At 46.8% G+C, this 21,987-nt stretch overlaps 1 protein-coding gene across 1 annotated transcript in view; it reads right to left on the bottom strand.

Moving 5' to 3' along the window:
• FBLN5 (fibulin 5) overlaps positions 1-21,987 on the bottom strand; it is a 72,402-nt gene that overhangs the window by 11,392 nt on the left and 39,023 nt on the right. Inside the window, exons 5-8 of the mRNA XM_049769845.1 lie at positions 12,598-12,720; positions 9,099-9,215; positions 4,492-4,611; positions 525-647 (exon numbers count right to left, since the gene is read on the bottom strand). Coding sequence (XP_049625802.1) covers positions 525-647; positions 4,492-4,611; positions 9,099-9,215; positions 12,598-12,720 — 483 coding nt within the window. The remainder of the gene's footprint in view (positions 1-524; positions 648-4,491; positions 4,612-9,098; positions 9,216-12,597; positions 12,721-21,987) is intronic.

The raw sequence follows: 21,987 nt of genomic DNA, 5'->3' as shown, positions 1-21,987 counted from the left end.
CATGGCACCCACAGACCACAGACCATGGTGCCTGTCTACCTGGCACTGGACCTTAGCTGACAGAGACTGACCTCCTAGTGCCAAAACAAAAGCAGATGGTCTTCGGAAGTGGCTTGAGATTAAGAATCTGCTGGAATGAGAGATGGTACTTTGGGACTTGCCTTCCTAAAGGATATAATCTGTTTCCTTTGCCTCTGTGATGAAAGAGACCCTTAGAAAACTTAAAGTTGTGGCTGGGCTGTGGAGTTGCAGACTGTGAGGCCTAGATGGGTCAATGGAACTTATTGCTAAAGCAGATGTGGCTGTGATCTCTCTGGAACCAAGAGATGGTTTTGCGGGGCTGGAAGATACCCACAGATCATCCAATCCTGGGTTGATTATTCTGACATCACCAGCACCCACATAAACCCCACCTCTGCCACTGTACCAAAGCACTCAGGATCTCCCAGGGGAGGCCAGCTAGGGTCCCCCAGAGCCAGTCTTTCTCCCCACTCCCTCATTCAGAACCCCCTGAATGGCCTTACCCTGGCAGCTTCGGTTGTCTTCCAGCAGGATGTAGCCAGGGGGGCAGGAGCAGAAGTAGGTGCCAGGCTGGTTAACACACTCATGCTGGCAGAGGAACTCAGAGAAGCTGCACTCGTCCATATCTGGGGGTCACAAGTCACATGTCATTGAGCATCACAGACTGCCTGATGGGAGAAGACCAGGGGGTCACCTTCCTGTCCCTTTACTCTCCCTATGATGGTATTATAGGCCAGAATTTGCCCATTTGCTTCTTGAATGCTTCTGATCAGGAGAAGATCACTATTTCTGAGGGCAACTCTTCTCTCTCTCTCTCTCTCTCTCTCTCTCTCTCTCTCTCTCTCTCTCTCTCTCTCTCTCTCTCTCTCTCTCTCTCTCTCTCTCTCTCTCTCTCCCTCCCCCTAGACCTAGACCTAGCCTCTGGCTTGGGTCCATCACTACAGTCTTACAAGGCTCCTAAGGCTGAGGTGGTCTTGGTCACTGGAATTTTGATCTCTTCTCTAGCATTCCCCCCCCCCCCCACACACACACCAAAGTTACTAGCTTTCAAACACACAACCAAGACAGTTGTGAATACTAACTGTCCTGGTATGCCCCCAGAATTATTCCCTCAATTATAACTAAGCACGACATATAGATAGACAAGTTCAGAAGGTCAGACTATGAAGTAATTATGTCCAACCCTCCCAGAGAGAGGAAACTCTGGAGAGGCCTGAGGGAGTGGGTTGTTAGTCTGACAGCCTTAGGTTCCCAGGGGCATGAGGAGCAGAAGAGGGAGCCTATTCTGGCAGCTCGGGTGGGAACACAAAGTAGGGGGCAGCAGAGCATGGCCACTATGCAAAAGCAGGCGTTCCCCAAACCCCTAAATCTCATCACACATAGGGCTTGGCAACGGCGCCTCTCTGTGAGCCTCGTCCCATCTGCTCGCCAAAAACAACATGTTTTTCTTTCATTTGTTGTTTCCCAAAAACTCGCTCTCACTTGCTTTCCCCTTGTGACCTGTCCTCGGATTACACTCGCGCTGACAGCATGGGTGGCTGGACTCCCCCAAGAAAAGGACCTTGCAAGCTTCAGGCTCTGTACCAGACATAAAATTCCAAGTGCTCCATGTATCACTTCCCTCCCTGTTATTTCTGCAGCGGGATGCAGGAACCTACAGAATGGGGGTACGGCTTAAAAAGGTCAGTCAAATTCAGCCAAGGATTTTGTCCATGTCCTGCCCCATATTGCTTCCGGGTCATCTCTCCACCCCTCCAACCCATCTTTACAGAGCAAGCCTGTGTCAATGCCAGTGTAGGGAGGAATGTGTGTCCAGACATCCAGAAGAATCAGGAAAAATCAAGCTCTCGAGAGAACTCCCTGTACCAAGCCCAGTACCACATACTGTAGGTACTGGGTCCTTATCCAGCTAAAGAGGTTCAGTGACTCTGCCCTTCACAGAGAGACTGTGGAGGCTTAGAGGCCAGGGAGCTTGACTCTGTCTCGGGATCACAAGGAGAAAGGAGAGCCCAGTAAGTTTCCAATCCTACCATATCCTTATAAAGGCTCTGAGAACCCCTCACAGATGTGGAAATGGTGAATGCAGGTATGGATGAAGTGCAGATGCAGGGTAGAGGTGAATGTACCCACTGAGCAAAATTAAAAGGGCAGACCTCCCATATGAGTGGCCCTCTTTGAACCCCCATCTCCACCATGGCTTCTCACCCTCCTCTTCCTAAAGACTAAACTACAATCCTATGAGAAGCCTCTTAGCTCAGCTTTGCAACTCCATGAGGAAAGGAGGATTGGGGGAGGTAGACTGGCTATGTGCCAAGGTCACAACATTGGTGAAAACACAATGAAGAATTCCTGGGGGAAGGAGCAACAGAGGCTGGGGTGTGTGTGTGTGGCTTGAGTGGGGTCCAGCACCTGCCTCCTGTGTAAGGTCCTGGGTTTAATCCCTGGCATTGGGGAAGAAAGAGAGATGACAGAAAACCAACTCTCCTGGGTTGACACTGTGAGCCTAGAACCTCCTAAAGTCCACATCAATTAGAAGTCACTCTAAGCATTAGGAAAGTGAGAATAAAAATGAACACAAAGGATGTGGGGGCAGGGCAGTGAGCTCTTTGTGGTAAACTGAGTCCAGAGAAAACTCCTTGCCAAACCACCAAGGATGTATTAAACTCAGCAAAAACCAAAAGTGCTGCTGAATATTTCTTTTTTGAGAAAGAAAGTACCCTGTGATGACCCTTTGGGGCACTAATTTGTTATACTTTTGGAGACCAGTCTATGAGGATCATTTTCATTTGTTTCTAAGTGAGGAAATTGAGGTTCTAGAACTGAGCCCACGAAAGCCTGAGGAGGAACCAATATGTACTGACATAAGCAGACTCACTATGTTGGTCACCTTTGCAGCATGGCCTCTAGATCTTTAAGGAGCCTGGAAATCCTGGGACAAAGCCCATCTCCAACTTGCTGATTCCCTGGCCCAAGGCTTCCCTGGGAGTCAGGGGCTGGAATCTGGGGGAAAAGTAGCTTTTCATGTTTGAGACTCTTTTATAAACTGATTTTGAGACTGACATTTAATCTCTCTGAGATTATCAGTCATGGATTGCTGTCCTGCAAGGTTTCCTGGCCCAGCGGAGCCCCAGGTGATGGTTGCATGGTCCCTTCACCACCTGGTTCAGTTTGCAGTACAGTGGAGTCAGGATAAGGCTTGGAGGTGCCATTCTGCAAAGCAGAATGAGCCTCATGACCCATGGGGAGATCCACTTACTTTGAAAACTACAGGCCCCTTCCAGTAAATCAGACCATGTTCATGTATGACTGTGGATGGTGCACAAAGTGGATAGGATGGCTGGTGTCATCACTTATGAGAGAGTGAGAGAGACAGAAAGAGAAAAAGGAAGAAAAAGAAAGAAGGAAAGAAAGAAAAAAGAAAATAAAGATGAAAGGGAATGAAAGAAAAAAGGAAGGAAGAAAAAGAGAAAGGAAAGAGAGAAAAGAAAGACAGGAAAGGAAGAAGAGAGAAAAAAGAAAAGAAAGAAAGGAAAAGAAAAACAAAAAGGAAGAAAGAAGGAAAAAAGAAAGAAAAAGAAGAAAGAGGAAGACAACAGAAGAAAAGACAGAAAGAAGCAAGAAGCAAAGAAAGAGCCATGGCTGACTTTGCAGGGAGCCTGAGGAGTAAAGGTGACTATCCCACTCAAAGAGTGCCAGATCAGAGGTCCAAGAAAAACAAGAGATCCCCAAGCTTGCAAAGGGGACAGATCAGAGTTTCTTGGGTTTGGGAGGACTTTCTGAAAGCTCAGTTTGGCCACCCTCTCTGATGTTCTGATGACAGGCCACTAGCATTTTATTCATTCAACGATTCCTCACTCTTTCTGCCATGGAGAAGGGGAACTTTTTTGTTTGCTTGTTTTGGGGCTACATCCAGCAGCGCTCAGGGTTTATTCCTGGCTCTGTGCTCAGAAATCTCTCCTGGCAGGCAGGCTTGGGGACCATATGGAATGCCCAGGGTCAAACCTGGGTCTGTCTTGGGTCGGCAGCCTACAAGGCAAATGCCCTACTGCTGTGTTGTCATTCTGGCCCTCATGGGGGAACTACTGAGCCTTCATCTTATGAGGTGTCAGACACAGGGGCGTGTACTTGTTCCTGAACCCGCCCCTCCATGCACCATTTGAGCTGTGCCCTCACATCTATTGGGCAGAGTAGAAGCCACACCCTCAGGCAGAATGAAGGGATGGCTGGCTTCCCTCTTCCACTCCATCCCCACTCAGACCCCAGAAAGTAGCTCTCTGGGTTTTTCCATGGAGTCCACTGACCAGGGAAAGGGCCCCCCTTTCAGGAAGTGATTTGTCTGGGCCCAGGCTATGGTTGTCTTCATAGTGTTGGGGTTATGTGTCTGGGAATAGGGAGGAAGCACCTGTGAAGGAAGCCTGCTCCCTGCCTCCACCCACCCTCGTGTTCAACTTCCCAAGCCAAGGTCATTACCACTGCAACGAACACCGTCATCTTCGAGTTCATATCCTGGATCACAGCGGCAGATGAAAGAGCCGTAGGTATTGACGCAGGTCTGCACGCAGGGATTCTCAGCCTCACATTCGTTCACATCTGTGGTAAGTCAAGACATGTCACTGACCATTCCCATAGAGACCGCTTCAGGCACTGGGCAAGACCAAACAGCAGCCAGAGCAAAGCTGTGACAGGTCCCAGGGACCCACCAGAGTGAGAGCTCAGACCCCAAAGGGCTTACCAAAGGGCCAGGAGTCCATCTGGACTTTCCTTCTGAGAGTGCACAAGCCACACCTACCGAGGGTGGAGGGAAACTGGGGACATTAGTGGTAGGAAATGTACACTGGTGACGGGATGGGTGTAGGACATGGTATGACTACAATTCAATCATGAACAACTTTGTAACTGTGCATCCTAGTGATTCAATTAAAAAATATTAAATTAAAATAATACAACTGCTTTAAAGGAAAAAATCAAATCATACAACTATACCCCCTCTTTGCTTCCCAGATTCCTTCCAGCCTCTATATCGGGATTTGCTATACATTTGCTCTGTTCCATCCCTGGAAGCAGTGGTCTTCAAGTGCCAGTTTATAGGTGCAGAAAGGGTGAAAAACAGTGGCCTACTGCCTGTAGGTTAGAGGCAAGAAACCAAGCACCAGTCTTCAGGTATTAAGCAAGAGAGATAGTATAGAGTGAAGGCACTTGTCTTACAAGTGGCTAACTCCAGTTCAATCCTTGGCATGCATATGTTCCCCCAAATATTGCCAGGGGTAATCCCTAAGCATAGAACCAGGAGTAAACTGGGTATGGAGTAAGCTGAATACAGCCTTATATGGTCAAACATTATGCCCCCTCCCCCCAAAAAATAAGAAAAATAAAAGAAAGATTGAAGGTCACTGGTTTCTTGTCATGGTTCTGACTGTGAACCTATATGCAGGTCAGGCGACCTTCTACAGGTACAGAGATTGAATGCTGCTTTCTAACTGTATTCCACTACCTAGTCTGTGGCTTTTTGCTCATCTCTATAAATTTTAAAGTCTTTATTTTATTTATTTGATTTAAATAAATTTCTAATGAAATCTGTGAGTACAGATACAATGTTGTTCATGATTGTATGAGTTTCAAGTCATACAATGTCCAACGCCCATCCCTTAGCAGTGCATGTTTCCTGCCACCAATGTCCCCAATTTCCCTCCCACCCTCCTTCCAATCTTAAAGTTTTATTCAAAGAGAAAACGCATCATGACCATGCTAATGACACTTCTATTTGCTATTGCACTAAACTGAATTGTTCCCAGTTCCAAACACTTTCCTATGTCCTAATCTCACCCCATGGGATGTTATTTGGTTGGTAGTCCATTTGGTTGGTAGACCATCACAGCAGAGTACTTAGGAAGTGATGGGGGTGCATTTAAGAGGAATGGACATTTTGCTCTTCTGTCCAATGAGAACACAGTGATGAGAACCGCCACTAGCACCCCCACTGAGCTTGCACTTGATTCTGCACTTCTCTGGAATTGTGAGGAACAGTCCTGTTGTTGAAACTGCACCCCCCCCCATGTTAGTGACAAAGGCCCCTTCCCCAGTGAGCTGTGGGCCCAGCGTTCACCCCGTAGGGTCAGCAGGAGAAGTAGGAACCACACAGGGTTAGGGGAGCTTCCAGAGGGACAGTATATTGGTTTTTTGTGTGATTGATGGTTTTCTGTGGGAATACTCATGTGAACGTTCCTGAGGCTGTAGAGTTGAGATTCAATCAAGAGTTGTGGTTCCTTCCTTATCCACCAACAAAGACATCTGCATTTGTTTTAAGGTTGGGAGATATGTCCAAGCCCCCACGTTGACAAAGGCATGATTGGAGCTAAAATACAAATTAGCATCTTGCCGCAATGCTCAAGAATTCAGAAGGGGAAAGAAGGGGAGGGGGAGTTCCCAGTCAGTGCTCAGAGGCCCAGGGGACACTCCTGGTGATATCTGGCCAACTGGGTTGGCAGATCCATATGAGAGCCTGAGGATGCCATATTGCACCCAGTGAGCTCAGGGACCTTGTGGTGCTGGGAGAAGCAGGCCAGTTGCATCCTTCATGCCCCTGAGCTACCCTTGCATTCTTTTTTTTCTCAGTCATAAAAAGAACATCCCCCACCAATGCCCCTCATCTCCTTCCTCCACCACCCCCTGCCTATATTTGAGACAGGCTTTGTACTTCTCTCACTCATTACAATTAATATAATATATCCTTGCATTTTTATTCTGTGCTAATTCCAGCTCTTCAAGGCCTCAGGACTTCTCTGCATAGTTCATGGGGTCTGGGGGGGGGGGGAGGAAGGAGTACTTTGACTTCCACAAATCAGTGACCAAAGTTGTAGCGGAAAGAAAGTATGCCCCTTCAAAAGTCCAGATAAACCAGACTCAGAAGAAAACGTGAGTGTTACAGAATAAAAGGTTTTCTCTTGAGAAGCTCTGCCAGAAGGAAAGAGCAAACTCTCACCTCATGACGGTCCTACCCTCTGGGATGCTTTCTTGCCAGGTCTGGTAGCCACCAGACCCCTCTGTCCTTTTGGGTCCTTTGGCAACAAGACTGCATTTCCCCTCTCATCCCCAACTTTTGCTAGACAAGAAAAAGGCTCTTGGGCCTTACATGGGCCAAATTGCTTAACTTTCTTTTTGTTTCTGCTTTTGGGCCACACACACCCAGCAGTGCTCAGGGCTTACTTACTCCTGGCTCTACTTTCAGAGATCATTCCTGGTGGGCTTAGGTGACCATATGGGATGCCAGGAATTGAGCTTGCCCAGAGGCAATAGAGATGAAGCCAGAAGGACCGGCTCCGAATATGAAGCTCACCACAAAGAGTGGTGAGTGCAGTTAGGGAAATAACTACACTAACAAGTATCATGACAATATTAATGAGTGAGAGAAGTAAAATGCCTGTCTTGAATACAGCCAGGGGTTGGGAAGGAGGGAGACGGGCATTGATGGCGGGAAGGTTGCACTGGTGAAGGGGAATGTTCTACTTATGACTGAAATCCAACTACAATCATGCTTGTAATCACGGTGCTTAAATAAAGATTTTATTAAAAAAAATGTCCTCTCTGCTGTACTAATAATTTCAGTCCCTGCTTAACTTTACTGAGCCTCTTTATCTTTTATCTGGGAAACTAAGCCCTGCTAAAACCACCTTCCCTCTTAAGGCTCTTGTCAGGGTTCAAGATGAACAGAGGTTGGGGTGCTATTCATCCCCTCTAGCTCCTGAGAGCTTTGCTGATGCAACCCTGGTGTGGCCCATGTGCTGGGGCACCTGGCCTGTGGCAGGAACTGGCACCGTCAGGCGTATTATCTGCTCCCACTGGCGCTGAAAGACATGGGGCCTCTTTGGCTGTGCTACTGATGGCTGATCCTTAGAAGGTGCTGGGTGCACTCAGCCAGTAGCAGCTGGGAAGTACCGGACTGGCACGGAGAAGCCCAAATTGGCCTGAAGCTGCCCAGTGAGAGGGCCTGGCGCCTGTTCACAGCAACAGGCAGCCAGGAAGGGCCTGATCTTATCAACCCCTAATCTCCCTGCCTGACCTCCTGGTTCCTGAGCCAAGGAGAATGCTGGGCCTGGGTGCAGGACGCAGGGTACAGGTCTGAGACTTCTTGGAACAATGAGCAGAACCAGCTTGGGAGCAGAGACTTAGAAAGCAGCCAGGAAGGAGCAAACTCCCGAATGCGGATGGCTTCCTGTTTACCTAATGATCCCTTCTGATTAGACCAATGGAGATAGCATATGCTTTCAGAGACTGGGGCCGCCCGCCAGACTGAATGGTGTGACAAGGAAGCAAACACCGTGAGGAAGGCAGGACCCAGACAAAGGCCTCATTCTGAGATCTGGAGGCCCTGGGCAGGGGGGCTGCAGGCCAGGAACCAGGGTGGGGCAGGATTTGTCCTAATTCCTAAACTCTTTAGGTCACTTTGTAGACAGAGGAAACCTTCTCATGAAAATCAACAAGAAACATGGAGCTCTTTTCTCTGGCTTATCTTTTCTCTCTCTTTCTTTTATATTTTCTTAGTTAGAGAGATAGAAAGCTTATTGGAAAGGAGACAAGAAAGAAGCATCCTCATGGGGAACAACTTAGCAAAGAATGAAGGCATCTTCAAGTTCTTGGCAAGGAGGATGTCAAAACTACAAAGTGCCTCAGGCCCAGGTATTGGAAACCTGTGGACAGGTAGGGGGCGCTATGACCAACATTTGATTTTGCTAAGGCACTTCCTAGTACAGGTACCTGAGAACTGCCCCAGACACCCCAGCTGGAGCCTTCCCAGGAACCCTTCTCTAGACCTCAGGAACTGGAGCTGGGCTACAGGAAAGGGTAGACTCTGTGTCGCCTAGAAGATCAGCAAAGCTGCTTCTGAGTAGTAGACATGAGGAGACCTCTCCCTAGCACTGCTATAACTAGATAGAGAAGATGGGGAATAGAAGATATCCATCCTATCCTGGGGTTCCGGTGGATGTAGTTGTGGGTTTCTGGAAGCCAGAGAGGCAGGTACCTAGCGACAAAGTGTCAGAATCCACACTTACAGCTCATTTCTCACCACTCATGGTACCTACCTTGACAAGACCGCCCGTCCTCATTGAGGGTGAACCCAGGGTTGCAGGTACAGGAATAGGACCCGGGGACATTTGCACACAGCTGCTGGCAGTAGCCGTAGCGACATTCATCAATGTCTAGTGGACAGAGAAGAAGCAAGGTAATACATGTTGTGCCCATCATTAAAGTCACCCCCCCCCAAACTCCTTACCACCCAGCTCTTCTGGACCGAGACCATGCAAGGACACAGAAATTAAAATTGAAATTGAAGCTGAGTGGCCAGCAAGACCTCCCTGAGAGTTGCCCCTGAGATCTTACTAGTGTGATCAGAGTCTCAAAGACTGTCATTTTATTGCATGCACACAGGGTTTCTTTCTTCCCTGTCTGTGTTAAAAGGACACCATGGCGAATGGAATCTTGTGTCTTGAGCTCTGTTGTGACTGGGAAGGACCAGCAGTGATGACACCTGACAACTTCTGAGCCTCAGCCCCTTTAATAATATTGCCCAACCCAGCTTCATCCTGTGAGCCTTAGAATGTGTCTTGAAAGTCAAAGAGGACATCCCCACTGAGACTGTATACAATGATCTCGAAGATTAGATTCAAGATTAAGATTCATCCAACAGTGAGATTCAACTCAGATTCTAGGAAAATGTTTCTGTACGTTTGTTTGGGGACCATACCTGGTGATGCTTAAGGCTTACTCCTGGCTCTGAGCTCAGGAATCACTCCTGGTGGTGTTCAGGGGACCATATGGGATGCTGGGGATTTATTCTTGGTCAGCTGCATGCAGGGTATGTACCTAACATGCTGTGTTATTGCTCAGGCACCTCTAATTAAGTGTTTTAACACCCAGGAAGGGATGAGTTAGTCCAAAGTACAAGAATTACTGACATTATTCCAGAAGGCCACTAGCCTGTCTTTTTGACCACCAGGACGCCCAGTTAGCCATTTGAGGAAGAGGTGGGGTAAAGCCTAATCTAGGATCTCTCAGTCAAGTCCCATGTGTTTGCTTTGGATCTGAGTTGTTCTTATGTCTCTGTGGATAAACATGCCACTTCCAGGTTGGGGCAGCTTTTTAAGAGAAGACATGGCTCGAAGGCCAGCCACCTTTCTGCAGACTGTCTACAGGGCCTCTCTTTTTATACATGCTGGTCCTTGGGGAGTCTGGTGTTAAGGAGAAAGTACTTGAAAACACCCCAGGTGGAGGAGCTGAAAATTTCACTGCTTTAAGTGGGTGAGCAAGTCCTGAATAAAGCTTGTAGGAGACTTACCTTGCATCAGTACCACATCTAGGCCAGTGACCTGCCTCTGGCTGACTCTGCTCCTGAGATCCTCCCTTGCTCCTCTATACTAGCCACATTCTTTCTGGCACCCCACTTACTCCAGAGTTCCCCAAACTAGAACCTCAGGGCTCTGTGCCTGGAGTCTACTCTCTAGCCTGGACACCTGCATGAAGCTTCTTCCCAGAGCCTGAGCCTCTCCTTCTCATTCTGCCAGTCCTAATTACCAGCTACTTCCAAGCTGGGCAGCTCACTGTTCTCAGGGACAAGCAGATGTGCCTGGAAAGAACATTGGCTTGTGTCTTGGCTGGTCCTGACCACCCAAGGCTAGAGGTGCAGGAGGAAGGAGAGGCTACTCTCCGATGGAGGTGTCCTGGAAGAAAGGCAGTCCTCACAACCTTCTTCTACAAAAGCAATGGCCCTAGACATGACAGACATCTAGTGTACGGCTGTAGAACTTGCATTGTTTATATATTTTGCTTTATTGGCCCCATTTGTAAGTAAGGACTTACTCTTAATTCTGTGCTCAAAAAATAACTCCTGGTGATGTTTTGGGTACTATTTGGGCTGTGGGAGATCAAAGCAGGGTCAAGTATTGTGTAAGGCAAGTACTTAACCTCTCTGTTATCCCTCTGGACCCGAAGCTTGCATTTTGAAAGAGAAAAAAAGAGTTTGACCAGGGGCTAGGCAGAAGGGGTCTTTCTTTTGGATATGGTATGTGTGACTATCTGGTGGTGGTGGTGCCACATTGGGCCTCCAGAACCTACTCACCAAAGCTTGCCAGAAGACACCCAGGTAGAGAGGAAACCCCCTGAGCAAATGGGGAGCAAGGAGGGTCACCTTGAGTCTCTCCAGCGCCCTCTAGTGGTGGAAAAACTGCCCCACGGTACAGAGGTCTAGAGGTCTATCAGTCCCAGTGCCTGCAGGCTTTGGCCATAAAGTTCCTGCCTTCAGGTCTCTGTTTCCAACTCTATAAAAGTTGGATGACATCATATCGAGCATCTCTTCCAGCTCTGAGATTTTACATATTAAGTTCCCCGCAAATAACTCGCTCACAGCAATCTGCTTGTGTTCAAATCAATGGGCATCACATTTTCCGTAAGAGCAGAGGTTGGTTAAAAAATGAGCAGCGAATGGCACATTTATAAATGCTCACAAGCAGCCAGCTCCTGGGGGCATGGCTGGGAAAGAGAACCGAGCCAAGTCTGGGCTGGTTTATCAGAATTGGAGGATGCTTCAGACAAAATTCTCTAGAGGACCCAACTCAGCCGCCATCAAGAGAGGCTTAGAGAGAAGAACCTTTTTTGAAATGTTTGCTTGGTTTGTTTCCAAGATGTTGTTGAGACTTGTTTCTCAGCCACACACCCCCAGCCTGGCTCGAAGGCCACACAACTGTGTCAAAGAGAATTCATCTCAATGACTGACTGAGCTTTTATCAGGCAAGCCCAGGGCAGACATCACACCTTAGAACTAGAAATTGAAGTGACAGCTACAGATTGCCATGAATTCATTCACTTGGCTACAGGGGGAAAGAAGGAAATAACCCTCCCCTAAAAATAAACAGAAAGATCCCATTGCCCGTGCTAAGTGCCAGGGACAAACTTCTGGAAGATGTCCTGGAATGTGGGCAGAATCGAGCTGGGGGCCAGAGTGGGAAAGGGAGGTTCTGATGTGATTTGAGAAGAGGCAAGGTTAGCTCAGCATCTGTTGATCCACATATGAGACCGCGGACACCTCTATAGATACTAATGCTTTCTTCTTTTCTTTTCTGCTTTCTACTTAGGACAGAATGCCTCCCTGTCATCACTTCTTGCCTTGAACAAAAACTCCCTGAAGACAGGCAGCTGTAGGCAAGATCCAACATATATCCTTAAAATCACATCTGGAGGGCTGGAGAGATAGCACAATGGTAGGGCATTTGCCTTGCACACAGCTGATCCAGGATGGACAGTGGTTCAAATCCTGGCATCCCATATGGACCCCCATGCCTGCCAGGAGCGATTTCTAAGCGCAGAGCCAGGAGTAACCCTGAGCACCACTGGGTGTGACTCAAAAACCAAAAAAAAAAAAATTGCATCTGGAAAAATGCTGATGATGACCTGATTATGGTGGGGATAACTAATTTGAAAGGAACAGAGATGTTCCTTGCAAGCACCATCTCCTTTCACCCATTGTCCCACTCTGTCTACCCACTGTCCTAAGACCTCTGGCTTCCAAATGGCCCCAGAAATTGGTACCTAAGCACTGTCCTTCCAGCAGCCAATAGCCATCCGTGCAGGAACAAGTGTAACCGCCCTCTGTGTTGATGCAGATCTGGGTGGGGTTGCATTGGTGGGAATCTGTTGCACACTCGTCCACATCTGGAAGACAGAAGCCACAGAAAGTCATTTACCTCTCCAGAGCTCTGGATCTCTCAGTCAGGCCAGTTGCTTGCTTGGCTGGCTGGGAGGCAGCCGAGGATCTATCTGGCTTGTATTAAAGGCCATGGAAGCCCCCAGAAAAGACTGACCTTTCCCTAAAAGCCTGATCCCCAGAAATATGTCAAGGAAATTGGCCTTGATAAGAACAACCTTATGTTAGAGTTTCTCTTCTGCAACCTTCTCTCTCCCATTCTTCCTGCAAGTGAAGATCTCAACCATAAGTCATGACTTACTTAGAAAAACTGATGCAGGGGACTTATTTATCTGGTTGCCTGCTAAATATGTACCTCCTATGTGCATGGATAGTGCCTGGATGAACACTATTGAGGACATAATGGAAGAAAATCAATCTCTGCAATCAATCCTGCAAAGTGTCAGATAGCTTTCGTCCATGGGACTCTTTCAGCCTGGGTGTTGGGTTTCTTCAGGAAGCCTCAGCATCCTCTCATTCTCCCTCCAATTCCAAAGCTCCTGAGGCTAATCTTGCTCTGCTCTTTCCTCACTTAATGAAGCATGCCCATCGCCTCCTGTCTGATGGTTTTACAGAAGCCCATCCCCAGTTAAACCTCCCTCACTGAGGGCTAGTACAGAGACTGGTTGCATTCATGCTCATCGTACTAAAACATTGGGTGCTAAAGCTGTTTTCTTGTGGAAAAGAATTCCAGATGTGCATCTAGTTCTTCTAGACCATTCCATCCATGTTTAGGGACTTCTTCCTCCTAGGGATCTCATCTCATCTATGATTTCTACTGTCATTTCTTCTTTTGCGTTTCTGATTCTATTGATTAATGTGTTTCTTTTCTCTTCTTAGAAGTCTATCCATCTACTCATAGTATATACATTTCAGTTATCTTTTTTTAGAAAAACACAACAAACTCCTATGGGTTAGAGAGATAGTACAGGGCTTAAAACACTTGCCTTATATAAAAACCCTGGCAATATACCAAGTACCACCAGGAGTGATCCCTGAGCACAGAGATAGAAGTAATTCCCTAGAACTGCCAGGAAGGTCCTCAAATTCCAAAATAAACAAATAAATAAATATCTCTTCATTCCCTTGATTCCAATTGTTGATTAGTTAATTTTTGGGAGGGCAGAGATAGGCTGTTTTTTGATGGGTTAGTTGTTTTGTTTCTATTTTGCTCCTTTCTAGACTGGTTTTTGTTTTTTTCTTTCTACTACTTAAATATTTTTTAAGTTTAAACTAAAACAAATCCTTCCATTTTCCTTGCATAACATTTTATGGGGAGCACTCAGAATCCTAGCTAGGAGTTGGAGTGGCACCCCCACACTCACTTTGATGCAGAGGTAGAGTCTGACCCAAAACATCCATCTAGGAGCTCACTGGTCCCTGTCCCACCTGGCTGGATGTGTTGGCCACCATTCTTCCCATTTGGCCCTTCCCTGCCCACACCCTGGTATCCCCATTCTATGGTATCCCTCAAGACTATAATCTTAGTTCTCTCTATGATCCCCACAAGGGCCAGTGTCAGTATTACCATTGTGCATCAGGAAATAATCTGTAAAGCCACAACTCACCGACCCTGAGCCTTTCCCAGAATTTATCTGTTACCGTCTTTATTCTCATCATTTCCCCTGGCAGCAGTGGACTCCTGATACCCGTTTTGTAGACTGGATCTGCATTCCAAGAACTCTGAGCAGCAAGACCAGAGGCCATGTCAGTCCCCCAAACTCCCACCTGCCTGAGTCCAGGCCCAACTTAACAATGTTAAAGATCCACAGTAGTCTAGGCCAAGTTATGAGGTGGGGACAGCGGGCAGTGTAGAGTGGACAGAGTTCCTGACTCTTACTGCCTTCTTCCTCCTGCTAAGAAACTAGCAACTCTGGAAAATGTATATTGTACCTAGAAGTGTGGGAATTACTGGGGTTTCCAGAGCCCCAGACTATAAGATCCTTGACCACCAGGCATTTGTTTTTGTTTTTGTTTTTGTTTTTTTGTTTTTGTTTTTTTGGGTCACACCCGGCGGTGCTCAGGGGTTACTCCTGGCTGTCTGCTCAGAAATCGCTCCTGGCAGGCACGGGGGACCATATGGGACACCGGGATTCGAACCAACCACCTTTGGTCCTGAATCGGCTGCTTGCAAGGCAAACACCGCTGTGCTATCTCTCCGTGACCACCAGGCATTTGTAATCAGATTTGCCACGGTTGTAGGGGGCACAAGTGATTAAAAACATTTCTTCCGGGGCCGGGAAGGTGGCGCTAGAGGTAAGGTGTCTACCTTGCAAGCGCTAGCGTAGGACGGACCTCGGTTCGATCCCCCGGCGTCCTATATGGTCCCCCCAAGCCAGGGGCGATTTCTGAGCGCATAGCCAGGAGTAACCCCTGAGCGTCAAACGGGTGTGGCCCAAAAACCAAAAAAAACAAACAAACAAAAAAAAAACATTTCTTCCAGGTAAGCCATGATTTCTGAAATACACAACTCTGCATCCACCTACCTTGTTTGATACTAAAGACTCAGATATGTCCTCACTCTGACCCTAAATGACCAGGCGTCTGGGCAAGGGCAGAGCCAGGCTTCCGTCCTCTAAACATGGACATCTTCCAAGACCCTAGGTCTCTGGGGGCCAGTGGCTTTTCTCCACTCAATACCTTGATGCGTCAGGGGCAAAGTTCCCACCCTGTTCCCAGCTGCACCAGCTGCCTTTGCCTTTCACCTACCCCAGTCCCTCCACCCCAGCCCGCCAGCACGACCTCCCAGGGACACTGGCGAATAATGCTTGGCTAGCAGCCGCCTCCGCTTGCAGCCAGATCGAAGCCTGTGATAAATAAATCACGCTGATATCGGTCTGCGCACACGGCCCGGCTTCCGGCAGGCACGAGGGCAGCAATTGTACCCTGGGAACTGTACTGCCTTAGGAATGTGGGTTCTTTTTCCTGCTTGAGAAGAAAGGGAGAGGGAGACCCCCGGGGGAGAAGAACTTTTGGGGAACAGCCGTGACAACTGGTTCCCAAGTCTGTTTGGGCAGCTACCACAGGGGCCAGGAGGCTGATCAAGAAAGCCAGACATTGACCAGGGCAGGCAGCTGGGACTCGCAAGGGCCTTGGGGCCAGAGTATACACCTACAGATCTACATGCTACAGCATGGTCCAACTTGGGAACACAGAGAAGTTGTTTTGTTGCCAAACTTTAGGTCTACTGAGCCATTGCATCTTCAGGATGTGCTTCCCAAAACCTGATCATTCTAAATTTGCCTAATTTTTTGAATGAATTGTCAATACATGTGAGTCCTCAGTAAGCCCCTGAAATTTTGTTTGGTCCTTGTTGGTTTCATCTTTCTAGCCTCAAAACACATCAAGTATGATGCTGTGTCCATAGTTAAGTGTCCAATAGCTATTTGATGAGCCAATGAATGAATGAATGAATGAATGAAGGTGCCAACATCCATTCAAGCCTTTTCAGGCAAGCTTTTCCCAGCCAAATTGCTGACAAGACCAATATAAGTTTTTTTTTCCCCCTTTACCTTAATCTGCCTGCCACCCCGAAAATGCACTGTCAGCTTGCACATCTGCAGGAACTGAAATCATTGGCTCACACTGTGGGTTTTCTCATGGGCCCAAACACTCGTCTTCCATCCTAGCTCTCAGCTGAATTGCTTACATTAAATACCTCATATTTTAAATGACAAGGAAAAATACAGCCAACTACTCCAAGGACATTCTTTGGCAAAGTATCCTTTCTGCCCCTGTGGAAAAGTATATGCTCCAGCAAAGTCCATGGCATCATCCGTGGCCATCTGTAATGCTTCTCTGGGTCAGACCTGTAGAGGAGTATAAAGGGGGTCAGCTGGCCTCTGCCCAATCTCTCCTTTGGTCTGTCTCCTACATAGGTGGTGGCACCATGGAGAGAGGGTTTCCCTGCAGGCTCCCAGCCATAAGTCCCCAGAATTAGGAGATTGACATAGAAGAACACAACTACCACTTCCCTGACTCCTTCTGGGAGCTGTGTCCTCAAGCAACAAACAGGCATCAGGAAGATCCCACCAGTGCCACCACAACTTGGTCCCTCTGTGTCCCTTGGCTACCATGAAGACAACATCCCAGTAACTGGAGGAAGAGCTCACTGTCCTCCCAGAAACGGTGACTCATTCAAGCCCTCATTGCCTCTGCCGGTAAGAAATCAGCTTCCCCAGCATATGACACAGACCAGAAGATATGAACCGTGTCAGCTATCACAGTTCCTTTATCTCAGACAACATCACTAACATTAATGCGCTGTATCCCTCAGAACACCACGGGGAATGGGGACCTCTGGCCTCAGTAAACACTCCATGGAAACATGTTGCGTGTTTGAGATCTTAAACTGGGGTCTATGGTTCCCAAGAGAGAAAAGATTCATGGGGATGAAATGACAGTGTCCAAGAGGGTATCCTGGGATACTTGTGTTGACACAAGCCAATAAGGGATATCCTTCAAGTCCATCTAGGACCACACACAGGCCCTGCAGGATAGAACTGGTATCAAGATACCCACAACAACTGAAGAACAAAACACAAAATATGTGGAATCTTCGATGCTATTGGAAGAACAGCCTATCACAAGGCTGCTATAAATTTCACTTGGGAACTGAATCTGTAACTGTTGAGTTTGGAAATGTTTGATTTTGAAAAAGTTTGGCCTTGAGTCCTGACATTAAGTTTGGGTTTAGTTCTGAGTTCTTGTGTTTTACCTGAGAGCTTGAAATAATAGTATTTAGGAATAGTAAATTTAGACTGTTACCTTGCCTTTAAAGTTGTTTTTTTCTCCAGCAAGTTACTTCAGAACCCCTGACAGGTAGGCAGACCTCACTGACCAAGGGGGCCCCAGGCTAGCTGGTTGACTGGCCCAAGGAGATAAGAAATACTCCTGCTTACTTGATGCATACTGAGGAAAATAAAAGGATCTTTAAGAAAAAGATTAAAAAGACATCTGGGCACTTTAAAACATAACTTCAAGAACATGTTAAATTTTCTTTTGTCATTTGCTTGCTACCAATACTCAAGCTTAGAAAACAGATACCAGGGAGTCAAGAACAGGCTAAATTAGCTTTTGTCACTTGCTGGCTAAAACGTTTTAACAGCTCAGAGTGACATCTCCACCCTAGTGCTTGACTAGTACATGATAAGACACTCAAACATCAAGCAGGCTCTAAAGCAGATTCAAAAGGAAATCAGGGCACTGTGAAATTAACTTCACAACCTCCACCCCTGGCCCACAGCCCAGGGTGACAATTCCACCCTGGCGCAGGGCCCATCACCCCTCACATTCTCCGAACCAAATCAGTACACACCTAGGGACCACCTGGGAGGACTACTCTTATCCAGTAAAACATCAGGCTCAGGGTGGAACACCTGAAGATCATGGAGGGGCAGAATTTTCGCCATTTTCTGAGATTGTCATTGGTAACACACTCATACAATCTGTACAACCTATGAAATGCTTTGACTGTTTGCTAATTAAAAGTCCTTAAAAACCTGTGGGGGGGAAATGCTCAAGGTCTCACTACAGACAGAAATTCCTGCTGTGCCAGGATTCTGCATAGACTTGGAGCATTCTGTGATTGAATAAACCTGCGTGTGATTGCATCCTCCAAGGTTTGTGTCTCCTCAATTGAGCAGTGGGCTTTCCTCGAACCCTTGGGCATACCCAGTTCCTGGGACTCCTCCCCAGACTCAGGCATCTCCAACCCGAGACCCCAACCCCGGTCCAGGCCAGTTTGGTCTGCTTTAACATAACAAGGGCAAGTGGGAGAGAGAAACTTGCAGGACCCCAGGACAGCAAATCCTACCAATTGTTTGTGTCTCATAATTGTCCTTCCCTTTGCTGGCTGGTCTCTGAACACACAATCCTCCTCATTCTCATTCAGATGAACAGTTCCAGGGATGATCTTAGAATTAACTTACAGCCAATGACAGGAAGTCAGCATGGTGAGCATAACAGACTCTGCACTGATAAGAGGCATAGATGCTTGAATATAAATAATATGTATGTTAGGGGGTAGAGAGATAGCGCTGGGGTTTAAGGCACTTGCCTTACATGTGGTGGACACAGGTTAGATCAGATGCCACGTAAGGGTCTCCTGAGTTCCTCTAGGAATGATCATTGAGCACAGAGCCAGGAGTAAGTTCTGCGCACTGCCAAGTGTAATCCCAAACCAAAAATTAAATAAAATAGTGCATATAAATGTATGTATGTAAGTCAGTATTTAAATGCATGTACTAGGCACATACATCCTTACATTCTCGTTATTCATTAACACTAATGGGAAAATACTCTACTATTTTCATCAAATAAAAATATAACAAAACTCATCCATCCTTTAAAAATGCAAAGAATACAACATAAAAGAGAATGGGGCCTAGAACTCTTGTTTCTTGACCATTCTCCCAGAACCAGAGATTAAGAGAGGATGAAAGGCCCCACCAGAAAGGGATAATAGATTAAAAAAAAAAAAAACGAGGAATTTGGGGGAGAGCTGCACTAAGAATTTGGGGAAGGGCTGCACTGGAAATAACCATGCTCCACCCTTCATCAGGGTTTGTTCTTGAGTGAGTACTGACCTCTGGGCCATCTGCACCTTACCTGTCCACCCCTTATCCCCACTGTAAGCACCATGCAGGACCCCAGGGTTCCTTAGTTCCTGTCTCCGGTGAGCAGCTGCCTTCCTGAATCTCCCTTCCCACCTTGGCCAAGGCACCCTGGGGCCTCCACCAAGGCTACAGGGTGCTGTTGTTGTAGAATTCCAAGGTTTGTGTGTCTCCCTATAGCCCACACAGCAGTGGAACCAACTCTCGAATCCCCAGACATTGCACGTCTTCTGTCCTGTGTGATGGGGCCACCATCTCTCGGGAACTAGGAGACCTTGGAAGAAGTGCCCAGAAAACTGAGAAAGTGACTTTCCCAAAGGGTTTCACACTTCCTTTTTTGGACATAGGTAAAATAATTTCCTTGGTAGTAAATTTTTACCCAATGAAACAACGTATTTTCCCAGCCTTTTTTATTTTTTATTTTTTAAATCCCGTTCTTGCTCAGACTAATGGGGCTTGATAAGAAGAAAATAACAATGGAACATTCCTTTCCTGCCTCTGATTCCAGCCAGCTTCAGGCCTGCTGCTGGGCTTGTTCTGGACCACTTCCAGTCAGCCCAGCCTGGCCCAGCCCAGGCTGGGAGCCGCAGGGTCGGTTTTCTGAACACCTGTTTAATGACCCAGGCCTGTGCTAGAAAAGTCCTAGCTTGCTGGATTCCAAGGTCCCTGCATCTGGTGGGATTTATGGGCCCATGACAATGGTTAGGAACCAGATCTTTCTGTTTCTACAGTATTGCTCATAGTTTGATTAAAAACAAAAAAACAGAACAGAGTCCAATATTTATTTCTCACAATCTTCATCTTATTGCCTCGGCTAGTCTCTACTAAAATTCTAGTTTTTTCATAGTCATAATATGCTGACTCCTATATCAATGATTGTGCTTCTGAAGATTCACCAGTAAATATATTTAAGTTTTATGCATTATATATGGGATACACTTTCTGAATTTTTCAAAAGACATTGCACATTTGCCAGTCATCTTCTAAATATTTTCTTTTCTTCATTAATCTATGAAAATAATAAATTACAGTGATAGTTTGCTTGGTGACCAAACATGAATTTCTCAAATAAATCTTAGATGATCAAATTTTTACACCGGCACTAGGATCAGTTCTTTAGTATTTTTAGAATTTTTGCATTTATGTATATAGGTAAGATTGGCCTGTAATTGCTTTTTCTTATATTGGTATCAAGAACAAAACACATTAGAAAAATCAAAAAAAAGAAAGAAATGCAAAGCCTTCTCTTTTGTCTGAGAGGTAAGAAATATATATATATATATGTATATATATATATATGTATATATGCATATGTGTCACAATGTCTTAGGGAAGGTATCATGTACCTTCCCAGGGGACTTCATGCTACTGACCACCGAGGGTTCTCATTTTCTCTGCACAAACTCAGTTCCCTAATTCTTAACTAAGTTCTTGGAAATACTGCACCCCATCCTGACCAGAAAGTACGAAAGAGTCTAGCTAGGGTGGGGGTCACCAGTGAATGATTGAGATCTCTCTTCTATACAGAGTGGTCCCTTTAAAAGGAAATCCACCCTATGCATTATTATTTTGGTTTCTGGGCGATATCCAGAGGAGCCCAGGGGTTAGTCTTAGCTCTGTATTCAGAAATTACTCCTGGCAGGCTCAGGGAAGAAACCATATGGGATGTCGGGGATCAAACCCAGGTCAGCTGCATGCATGGAAAATGCCCTACCCACTGTGCTATTGTTCTAGCCTTCCCCTTCCCACTTTTTTTTTTTTTTTTTGGTTTTTGGGCCACACCCGGTAATGCTCAGGGGTTACTCCTGGCTATGTGCTCAGAAGTTGCTCCTGGCTTGGGGGACCATATGGGACACCGGGGGATCGAACCGAGGTCCATCCAAGGCTAGTGCAGGCAAGGCAGGCACCTTACCTTTAGCGCCACCGCCCGGCCCCCCACTTCCCACTTTTATTGGAAGTCTACTCTTGCACTTGCCCACACAATGCCCCTTCCTCCCCCACACTCTCACTGCAAATACCCAGATTCCTAGGCCCCTTAGGCTGTGGCCTCCTTGTTCCTGAGCCCTCCCCTCCCCTCCTCAAGGATAACTCTGTTCACAACATCACCAACTCCTTCAGGATCTAGCCAGGGACCCATGCTGTCCTCTCTACTTCTATTCCCACACAAGCCTGACTCCAAAAGGCTGACTAAACCCCCTCTTTCTTCATTCCTTTTTTTTTTTTTTCTTCTTTTTTTTTCTTCATTCCTTTTATCCCCAAAGACTGCACAGTCTCAGGGTCTGTTTGCCAAATGATAGCAACAATGTTTGAATCTGTATCCTGAGCACTCAGCACTGAGCCCAGCACTATGTGAGGAATAGAAGGAAGCAAAAATCTGGACAGAAAGAGCCTTTGACCTTAGACATTTAACAGTGGGAAAAGATTGAATTCTGGAGTGTCCCACAAACCTGTGCAACCACCCCACCCCACCCCCATCTCCTCTGTGCTCTGGCTTTTTTTTTTCCTAAAGCCTCAGAAATTTCTGGAGAACAGAGCTGCTCCTCAAACCCTCACATCCAGCCTCCAACACCTCCCTGGGGTGCTCAACCCTGGCATAGTATCTGCTCAGAGTTGGTCTCGCAC

The sequence above is a fragment of the Suncus etruscus genome, chromosome 3 (genome assembly GCF_024139225.1).
Source record: "Suncus etruscus isolate mSunEtr1 chromosome 3, mSunEtr1.pri.cur, whole genome shotgun sequence".
NCBI lineage: Eukaryota > Metazoa > Chordata > Mammalia > Eulipotyphla > Soricidae > Suncus > Suncus etruscus.
This window is presented reverse-complemented; position numbering and strand designations above follow the sequence as displayed.